A 10,836-nucleotide genomic window follows, 5' to 3' on the forward strand; every position below is an offset into this window, starting at 1 on the left:
TTAAAGTACACATCTATAATGACAGCATCTTGGTGTCCACATCAGAACAAATTTCAAACCCAAGCATAAATGGAAATACATGCTAGATAACTAGACAGGGTAAAACAGAAAGCAGTTTAACAAGGAATAAAAATTAGGCTTTCTAATCCAGTGACCTGAGTGCTGAGTCACATTATTTTTTCATGAGGGCAGTGGGTATATATTTTCTCACTACCACTTTCATGAATTTTAAGAATTTTAAGCAAAATTCTGAAAAATGGAGGACCACATTCAAAACAAATGAAAGAGCCGACACTCAGAAACTGACCAGGTTGTGGAACAACCAGATCCATCCACACTGGAATTTGTGTTTAAACTGGAGGAGCCTTTCTTATCCTGGATAAACCCTTAGCCTGGCTGTTTTCATTTGAAAGTGTTTGCCTCAACTGGAAGGAGGAACAAATAGCAGCTTTTTTTTCTAATTATAAACCCTGAGCCTAACCTAGTGCCTACTGATTGAGGTTAAACAATAGAGAAAATAATGTTTCCTTTCCCTGCTTCAGAGAACTCCTTCCACCAGCACTTCTGTACGTGCTGTCTGCTACTCAGTCCTTATGGGCAGCTTCTCTTTAATTAGCATTTGGTTTTTTGGTGGTAGAGGCAAGAGGGGTATGGAGGCATGGCTTGGGTAAGCAGATAGGAAACTGTCCCTCTTCCCACCCACTCCGAATAAACTCTTAGGTTTGGAGCATTGGCTGGATTATATCTTGGATTCATACCCTGCTTAGTTCTACTCCCCAATTATTTCTTCCCCAGTATTAAACTCCAGAACCCAAACTTGATTTTCCCCCCCACATATTTGGTATGCCGACAGCCATGTGAACCTTTCTCAAATCACATTCGTCATGTTGCTGGTGCTGTGCCATGTTGTGATTCCAAAAGGAGGGACAATAAAGTTGAGAGCACCTCTCTTCTTAGATCTCTGAAACAGAGCATGTCTGGTACTCAGGGTGGCAAAGCAAAACTTCCCACCCACCCTCAGCCCTACTGCCCCCCACAAGCCAGCAGATTGTGTCTAGATTGGGGGAGGTTAGAACAGACAGAATTTAGCTTAATCCAACTCCAAAGCCTTTTATTCCATTTCTTTGCCTTCTTTTCCTAATGTTCAGTTGTTAACATAGTGACAGAAATTCATGGGGGAGAAAGAAACACTTGCTTCTATTCCAACATGCTTGATAAATCAGTCCGGATGTTCATCCTTCTTGAATTTTGGTGTTTGAAGAAAATCCTGTGCTATAAATGAATGTTGATTTTCACCCAACACAAACCCTCTGGGAGCTGGCCTGGCCTGGCTGCTGTATTGCATCTTCTACTTTCTCTTCTAGCATCGTCCAGCCAAGCAGAGAAGGAGCTGACAGATTCTCCTGCAACCTCCAAACGCATCTCCTTCCCAGGTAGCTCAGAGTCTCCCCTCTCTTCAAAGCGACCAAAAACATCTGAGGAGATCAAACCGGAGCAGGTGAGGCTGGAAGGGACTCTGCTGGTGGGGGGTGAGATGTTGTAGACATTGGTGGGGAACACACACTTTTGGGTGGCTGGGCTTGGGGCACACACAGTTGCTCAGAGCAGTGGGTGTGTTCCCCACAGATGTACCAGTGTCCCTACTGCAAGTACAGTAATGCTGATGTCAACCGGCTCCGTGTGCATGCCATGACGCAGCACTCGGTGCAGCCCATGCTTCGCTGCCCCCTGTGCCAGGACATGCTCAACAACAAGATCCACCTCCAGCTGCACCTCACCCACCTCCACAGCGTGGCACCTGACTGCGTGGAGAAGCTCATTATGACGGTAAGGCAGCCAGGAGCAGCACCCTGTGGTCTTTCTCCAGGGTCAAAGGTGGCTCAGTAGCAAGATACCGTGTTATTGGATGAGAAAGCCAGTGTAGAGTTGGGAACGTCAGGTAATGGTTCTCATTCTGTGACCTTTGTTCTACCATCCCTGTCTTAGACTTGGCATGACCATAGCCCAAAGTGCTGAACATGTGTCCCTTAACATCCTCTCTCTCCTCCAGGGACAGAGGCATGGATTAGCTAACCATTGATGTGAAGAAATCATCATTCAAATTCTTCAAACCTTTACTGAGCAGGTCATGGACTAGATTGCTCTTACCTTCATTATGTCTCATTTCATCCTCATAAGAAACTCTATTTTTGTTTTTGAAGGGAGCCAGGTACATTAGGTCACACCTCTAATCCCAGTTCTTTGGGAGGTCAGGGTGGGGGGATCGCATGAGGCCAGAAGTTTGAGACAAGCTAGCTAACATAATGAGACCCTGTCTCTACAAAAAAATATTTTAAAATTAGCCAGGCATGGTGGTGTATGCACCTGTACCGCTAGCTACTTGGGAGGCTGAGTTGAGAGGATCTTTTGTGTTTTTAGTAGAGATGTGGTTTCACCATGTTGGCCAGGAACTAAACTTGAGCCCAGGAGTTTGAGGTTGCAGTGAGCTATGATCAGGCCACTGCACTACAGCCTGGGTAACAGAGGGAGACCCTATCTCTTCAAAAAAAGAAAGAAAAAATTGTTTTGCCACATTCCCATCAGCACATAAGGAAACTGAGTTCAAAGATGTTAACTGACTTGATGCCATTTGTTAAGGAGCAGAGTAGAGATTTGAACCCACAATTTTCAACGCTAGGGATAGCCCTGTAATGGAGGAGGAGTTTCTCAGGAGATACTTTTATTCTCAAAGCAAGAAAATGTACAGCTGGATATGTTGATTCGTGGATGTGGGTTTTGCATTTGTGAATATGATATTGCTAGAGCTGCAGATTTTGAAGGCATGACTCTTAAGTGACCACTGTAAACATGGCCTAATTAGTATAAAGATGTAAATCTAGCTGTAACATGAAAACTTTTCAAAATACTGCCGGTGGTGGTGATATCCTAGTTTTGACTACGCTGGTGCTATGAAAGCCCTTTCCTGGGTGGACGCAGTGGCTCAGGCCGGTAATCCCAGCACTTTGGGAAGCTGAGGCAGGTGGATCACCTGAGGTCAGGAGTTCGAGACCAGCCTGGCCAACATGGTGAAACCCCATACTAAAAATACAAAGATTAGCCAGGTGTGGTGGCAGGTGCCTATAATCCCAGCTACTCAGGAGGCTGAGGCAGGAGAATCACTTGAACCCAGGAGGCAGAAGTTGCAGTGAGCCCAGATCACGCCACTGCACTGCAGCCTGGGCAACAGAGCGGGACTCTGTCTCAAAAAAAAAAAAAGACCATTCCTGATAATTAGAGGAAAAGCCACCAAAGAGAATTATTCTCACCTCTTTCTTAGCATTATTTTTAGCAGTGGACTAATTGGAAGTTAATTTGATTGCCTTTTCATGTGAAGATTCCCAGAGAGGTAGTCTGTTCACAATTCCACGTTATAATGTGCAGGTCACAGACATATCACCTCTAGGCATTTCCTGTTCCATTTGGTTCTGCAGAAATTAATAATGTTGTAAGCGATGTTTAGTCGTGAAGAACATATAATTGACGATGCATCAAGACAACTTGAGCAGCCCATGGGAAGCTCAAAGGGGACCTAGCATGAGTTGCCTTTCTGAGATCTTTCAAGTATGAATTAACTTTCTGTAGGTATTTGGCTGATGAATATTGTGTAAAGATTCTCTGTAAGTGAAAACCTCCTTTTGTGGACCAGTGAGTTTGTGTTACTGGTTTCCTCAGCGTTCTCATCAGCCTTGGAAGTAACAGGCCTCATTGTACTTCCCAGCTAATGGCCTGGAACCATGGGAGCCTGAAGGAATAGAAAGAGATGTGGGGAGGGAAGCATTGTCAATACTGAGCTACATTTTTCTTTTACTCAGGTGATTATTTTTGCTATTTAATATCAATCTAGTTTAGGAACTGTGGGCCTATAGTAATCAGCATGACTGGTTTACATTAGACAGTAAAAATTTCATTTATGTTATCCCTAGGGACTTGAGTATAACTTATATTTCAAATATTCATTGTTTGTTATATTTTCATAACAGCAATAGCAAGGTAAATTTCACATGGCAAGTGTGGTGGTCATTGTGAATCTTCTTCATTTACCAATGGAGTCTTCAAGGGCAGGATATTACTGCTGCATTTGCTTGGGTACCAATCCCTAAGATATTTCTGGAAGTTACCCAGTAACCAGCATCTTCGAAAGCAGTGATTCTTGACCTTTATGGAGACTCTGATGAAAGCTATACAGCCATACTGGATTATTCTTTGCACACTGATGTTTGATACCAGTTATTGACCGTCCATCAAGTATTTTGCAAATATAAAATTGTGTGTACAATGCCAGGGAGCATAAGGATACATCATGGGACTGGTCAATAAAAACTGTTCTAGAACCCCTGACAATATAATTATTTAGGAGACACTGCTCCCTAAAGGGGCTGTGCTTAGTATCTTGTATAGAAACCCCTACATGCTTCATCTTTCCACAGCAGACCCTGGAGATGTTTTCTAGACATTTCTGAGAAGTGTGCAGGTTGTGGGAAATGTACTGGTAATGGGAAGTCAATTTGTTAGCAACATGACAAAGTTAATGAATTCAGGAGTAAAGTTGAAAGTTGTGAGAAATGTAATCATATACATATTTTACTTTTTACTGAGAGATGTATATGCAAGGATGAGTTTTCTCTTTGCATGAGAAGATGTAGTTATGGCATGGCTGTCAGTACTAAACTGGTTTCTCCAGTCATGGTGATAGTTTGCATTGAGCCAAACTATGCATCTCTATCTCAGTCCTTTAGTTCAGCAGGAAAAAAAAAAAAAAAAGAGCAGCCAGGGTTAGAGGGAATTCGTCAGCCTACCACAAGGTGAACTCGAGAGCCTGTTCAAGGACTGGAATACTGATCTTGGTTTCTGCCCTGATGAATCAAAGCAGATGCCAGTGTCTTTCCTCTGAAAATTTTGGTGTAAAAATAGAATTTGCAATTGTTTTACAACTAAGTGATTATAATGAACCTGTGGTTAAAATCATGCCATGGGAGAGTATTTTACTGTCATTTTATTAGAAAACTGGCTCCAGGAAAATACTGGTTAGGCTTTCTAGCGATATACTGTATCTGTTTGTTCATGGACAAAAAGAGCAGGAAACTGAAAAGAGTATGGATGAAAAATGGCCCTCTAACCGAGGCTCCATTTTCTAAACCATATCATTAAGGAATGGCCAGTTCTATGGTCATTCATCCTCCAGGAGAAGAAAGTTATATCTGCTTTGTCTCTGACTGGCTAGGATGAATGGCAGCAAGAGGAGGGAATCTTCTTTCTTTCCAAATGGTTGACTGAGTTAGTTGCCGTTGGCTGCAGAATAGGAAAAGCTTGCAAAATCTCCCAAATAGATGATTCCTGGCAGACAAGGGGCGTGTCAGGGGTATTTACAGCTGTAAATTCTGGTAAATATTTTTTGCTCTCTGGGTCCAAAGTCTCAGGATTTAGCTTGAGTTCGGTTCTGTCCCACTAAAAGTAAATTCCACCCTGATAAATGGAAACAGATTACTTTCTACACAACATCTTTCTGTTCAGTTGTAAATGGAGTGCGTTTTGAGGAGGCTTCATTTAATAATACCTTATCAGACAGCTTTCAGGAACCTGCAGTGTCTAATATGTCTGTTGCTATGGTAACACCTGCTTGCTTATGCTGTGCATCTCGTATCTATGTCTTCCATGGGCCCCCTTCTTCTTACTGATGAGGGTGCTTGAGGAATATTCACCACTAGGAACAACTAGAGTGCTGGCCCTCCACTATGGAGACCGCACCCACAGCACTTCATTCTTCTTGGCCTACTGGAAACAGAGCTCCAAAGAGTGTCTCCGCACACGTCATATGAAAGAAGGAAATCTATAAAGCTTAACAGAGATGAGACAAGGGCTCCTCCACAACTGGCTGGGGAGTCCGCCCCCAGTGTCAGTTTCACATAAGAACTCTCACCTATTTACAAAGAAGCTTGAGATTTCAAATTGGTGAAATGAGATGTAGGAGCTGCTGTGTAGTGGCCTTATTTTCCTAATCTTTCAGGAAGTGAGGGTGGAAGGCATGGGGCCCATGTTTCTGGCCCCGGGATGAGAATAGGAAAGACCATCTACCATGCATTTCAATACTCTTAAATTATTCTAATTGATCACTATCTTTCTACATGACAGAACACACCACTGGGATCCTGAAGCACTGGTATGGGGAAATTTTCTTTCTTCTTTCAACATTTAACAGAATATGACCTCACAGTGGAGAAGGGATTGGTTCCTGGGCAGCTTAGGAACACCTTCTCTAGCCCTTTATCTTTACCCCCTTTGGTAGCTCTTAATTATTCTGTAATTTTTGCACCTGCACAGATTTCCCTTCCATGCCCCTGGCCCTGCGTTGCCTGCACTTTTCTCTATATTCCCTTTTGAGACCACTAGTTTGTCCCTTGCGATTTTTTCCGTCAGTGTCTGACTCTCTGTGCCCCATGTGTGCCTGTGTGTCTGAGTCTCTGGGCCAGACTGGTCATCCGGCTCCCCAACACTGGAGCTCTTCTTGGGTGGCCACTGGCCTGGGGGCTGTCACACCCACCTGGGTACCAGCTCTCTCACTTTATCTCTAAGAGGAAGGTAATGACAATAATCGGGCTTCATTAATTCCAAGCCCTGTGAGATGATAGCCATTTGGAGCCTGTTTGCCAATTAGATGGTCTAAATTAGAAGTGACCTTGGTATACTGCCACTGCTTGCCTTTCGGAGTCTAATGAAGCTTTTCTCTCCAATTCATTCTCCTCCTCACCTCTCACTCTCTCTGTGCACATGTGTATACCTCTTCATGTGTTTCCTGTTCTCCCACCCACCTTTTCGATCTTTCTCATCCTCAGTTTTAAAAATGTGGTTCTGAGGTACATTGGTTTCCAGCCCACATGAATGTTACCACAGCCCTACAGTATTTTCTTCTGAGCTTTATGTATTTAAAAACTGAATGAACTACCATAGAGAAGCAGTTTTAGAAAGGAAACAAGAAGGCCAAGGTGAAAGGATGGCTTGAGTCCAGGAGTTTGAGACCAGACAGGGCAACATGGCAAGACGGTGTCTCTACCAAAAAAAAAAAAAAAGAAAAAAAAACATTGCCGAGTATGGTGGTGTGTACCTGTAGTTGTAGCTACTGAGTAGGCTGAGGCAGAAGAATCAAACTCCGCAGTTTGAGGCTGCAGCAAGCCATGATCATGCCACTGTACTCCAGCCTGGGTGGCAAAGTGAGGCTATCTCCAATTAAAAAAAAAAAAAAAAAGGAAATGGTACAAGGAGAGGAGAAGCTGGGCCTCTTAGACTCCATGATCCAGTGCTCTCCCTGGCACGTGTAGAAGGCAGTAAAGGCAGGGGAACCCAATTCTCAAACTCTACTGGCAAGATGTGCCTGGTTTGCTGGCTTTAAGTGTGCAGAAACCAGCTAATAGGCTGTCTAGATACAGGGAAGGAAGTGAGCAGCTGGCTTTAGGTACAGCACTCGCTAGATTGCTCAGCCCTAAAAGCAGTTGGGTTTTAACTTGATGCTTCAATGTTTTGGGCAGAACCAGCCTCATCTACCAGGATGTAAAGACTGGTTTGGTCTGTGCCAGAGAGGTCTGTGCCTAAGCCTCTCTCCTTTTTGTCTGTCTGAAGTTCTTCATTCTGTTGACTTTCAATTAAAAGTAAAGGATTTGAGGCATCCTTGGGAGCCTAGGTGTTGGCAGATCTACACTTTTCACCTAGAATAATGGATTTTTCAGAAAGAAGTCCTAAAGTGAGCAGTGCCAAGGCAGTAGGAATAGGGTCTCAGAGAAACTACGTTCACCACTTTTACTAAGAAAATATCTCTGCTGGTTGGGCGTGGTGGCTCACACCTGTAATCCCAGCACTTTGGGAGGGTGAGGCAGGCAGATCACCTGAGGTCAGGAGTTTGAGACCAGCCTGGCCAATATGGTGAAACCCTGTCTCTACTAAAAGTACAGAAAAATTAGCTGGGTGTGATGGCACATGCCTGTAATCCCAGCTACTTGGGAGGCTGAGGCAGGACAATCGCTTGAACCTGGGGGGCGGACGTTACAGTGAGCCGAGATCATGCGGTTACCCTCCAGCCTGGGCGACAAGAGCGAAATTCCATTTCAAAAAAAAAAAAGGAAAAGAAAATATCTCTGCTTTCTAGCACATGGAATGCGTCAGGGACATCTATCTAACTTAGGCCAGCCTGTCTGTGGGTAGCCTTGAGAGATGAATGGGCATGAACAATCCCATAAGAACTTAACAAAGGGTTATCTTGGCTGCACAGGGTGTTTGCCCTTCCACATCTGTGATCTGCAGGCGTTGGGGTAGGTGGCACGATGGTGTTCCTTGTAATTCCAGCTTCTACCAAGAAATTATACATTGCAGCAGCCCCTCGCAAGTATCAAAGTGCGAGACCAGACCAGACCAGTACCTCAGACACTGGGCTGTGTAAGGTGGTCCTTGAGGCCTTAGGTTCCACTCACCTCACAGAATCCTGAAAAGCATGCAAACATAATCCAAAATGATAATGAACCAAACTATGATACATACGCAGTTTTAATACATACCTTGGAACTATATATTTATGAACCTATGTCCCCTCTCCTATTAGATCAAGGGTACTTTACTTAAGTATATGGATTTCCCTCTGGGGAACTTGTGATTTCCTGTAATCATCTGGAATATTCTTTCTGTGAAAGTATTTTCCTAGGAGTCTGCAACTTTTATTAGATTTCTAAGGCTTTTATGACCTCTGAAGTTTTAATTATTCTGGATCATAAGCTTCTTGGGGACAAGGACTTTTGTCTTGCCCTCTGCATCTCACAAGCATACAGCACGTGGATCCTGTACAGCGTTTCGTAAATGATGGTCAAATGAATGAACTGAGAGTCACTCAAGGCTACTCCTTCTCAACTGTGGTATTTTGGAATTAACTTAAGCCAACATTTTTAGCATCAGTGTGGAACACTTCTGTTTCTATTGTATATGAAAATTGCTTAAACTGGGAGGTATTCAGTCTTGGAGTAGAACTCCACATTTCTTTTGTTATGCATGAAACCTGTTTGTTAGGGATATATCAGAGCCACTGTTTGCTTCTAAACTTTCTGCAACCCAGTCAATTGATGGTTTCTTCCTAACTTGCCATGAACTGCACATGTGCTCTGGGAGGAGAGTAGGTTAATTGGCTCAAAAGATATGGGAGGAAAACATATGGTGTCTAGAAGATCACCATGGTAATGCCTTTTGCATGGAAGAGGCCAATCTTGAGAGACCCAAATGCTGTAATGACTGTAATGAACTGCATTTTCTTAACCAGAAAAACTTTTTATTGTTACTTCTCAGGTTCATTAGTGAATAGAGTGGGGGATGTAATTTAGTGTATTAAATGTTTACTGATGTATGGATTATTGGAATAATCAATGTGGATGGTACAGTCAATGTAGAAAGTGTAGGTGTTTGGGCTGATTGTATACTGTCATCTGGCCAAACCTTAGAACTTTTTTTGTTTGACTGTCAAGTACATGGCTGGAAGTATGGACATTGTAGGATTGTGGCCAGAGATGGAGAGGGGGAGAGGAAGAGACAGAAAGCATGCATGTAGGTTGTGCAGGAAAACTGGTGGTAGGACCAGTTATTTGAGGGCCTCTGAAGTTTGGCACACTTGGCATGACCAAGTTATGCTACAACCAGGTTTTGCCTTCTTACAAACCTACATGGTTCAGTGTTTCTGGCAAAAGGGAAAGTCTTTACAGAACGGTGCTCAGTACAGCTGGGATTTATTTATTTATTTATCTATCAAGAGTCTCACTCTGTCACCCAGACTGGAGTGCAGTGACACGTTCTTGGCTCATTGCCTCCTGGGTTCACGCGGCTCTCCTGTCGCAGCCTCCTGAGTAACTGGGACTACAGGCATGCACGACCACGCCTGGCTGATTTTTGTATTTTTAGTAGAGTTGGGTTTCACCATGTTGGCCAGGCTAGTCTTGAACTCCTGACCTCAAGTGATCTACCTGCCTCAGCCTCCCAAAGTGCTGGGATTACAGGAATGAGCCACCATGTCCGGCCAACAGCCGGGTTACTGACTTTCCCATTTTCAGCTGTCCATCAGAGACTATGGCTGGGACAGTCTGAATTCCATGCAGGTTAGTAGCCAGGTGTGATTGGAAAACAAAGGGGGTGCCAAGGCAAGTGTTGAAGGAAATCTGCTTTTGGATATATCACCTCAGTGAGCAGAAGGACTCCTCAGTGCGCTCTGTTGGCAGGATTGTTTATGGCTCTTTTAAGATAAAGCATGAAAGCTTTCAGTGAAAAGCTTTGGAAGCTGGTAGGAGATGGAAGAATGGGCAAAGGCACGGGAATTAGTGTCTGATTGCTGACATCAGGCCCTCCAGTAGCTTCCATTCTCAACCTCTGTTCAGACACATGTGCAGATAGACCCCACTTGAATTTCTAGATCCTCAGGATTCTCTTTAGGGATCTTCCTCTTTGCCTCCTGGGAATTTCTTGCCCATGAAAATTTCATATACCAACCTGCCGCCTTTTTTTTTTTTTTTTCAGGGAGAGGTGGGGTACACTATAGATGAGAAGATGCAGGTGGATAAAAGTAGTTACTTAAACACATATGGGGCATGGCTTACAGGTTTGGAGGCCCAGATTAAGATGCAGAGGAGGATGTGAGGTTGATGATTATATTTCGGGGAGAGTTAATTGATGGAAGGTGAAGGCAGACAAAGAACCGCTGCTTACTGCCTTCTTGAATCCCAATCAGGAATTATGATTAAAGTCGCAGCGAGACAACAGAGGGCTGATGAATTGGTGTCTTTT

The 10,836-nt window shown here is 43.7% G+C and overlaps 1 protein-coding gene and 1 long non-coding RNA gene across 2 annotated transcripts in view; one reads left to right on the top strand and one right to left on the bottom strand.

Moving 5' to 3' along the window:
- The window catches only part of ZFHX3 (zinc finger homeobox 3), a 279,755-nt gene that overhangs the window by 249,887 nt on the left and 19,032 nt on the right, over positions 1-10,836 (top strand). Inside the window, exons 6-7 of the mRNA XM_017539350.2 lie at positions 1,365-1,498; positions 1,627-1,827. Of these exons, the coding sequence (XP_017394839.1) occupies positions 1,365-1,498; positions 1,627-1,827 (335 nt within the window). The remainder of the gene's footprint in view (positions 1-1,364; positions 1,499-1,626; positions 1,828-10,836) is intronic.
- On the bottom strand, positions 1,388-9,819 carry LOC108311785. The gene is made up of 3 exons (XR_001828363.2): positions 8,444-9,819; positions 3,306-3,781; positions 1,388-1,475 (listed from the first exon to the last, which is right to left on the bottom strand). It is a non-coding gene; the product is annotated as an uncharacterized LOC108311785 (long non-coding RNA).

Source organism: Cebus imitator, unplaced genomic scaffold (genome assembly GCF_001604975.1).
Source record: "Cebus imitator isolate Cc_AM_T3 unplaced genomic scaffold, Cebus_imitator-1.0 Scaffold118, whole genome shotgun sequence".
Classification (NCBI taxonomy): domain Eukaryota; kingdom Metazoa; phylum Chordata; class Mammalia; order Primates; family Cebidae; genus Cebus; species Cebus imitator.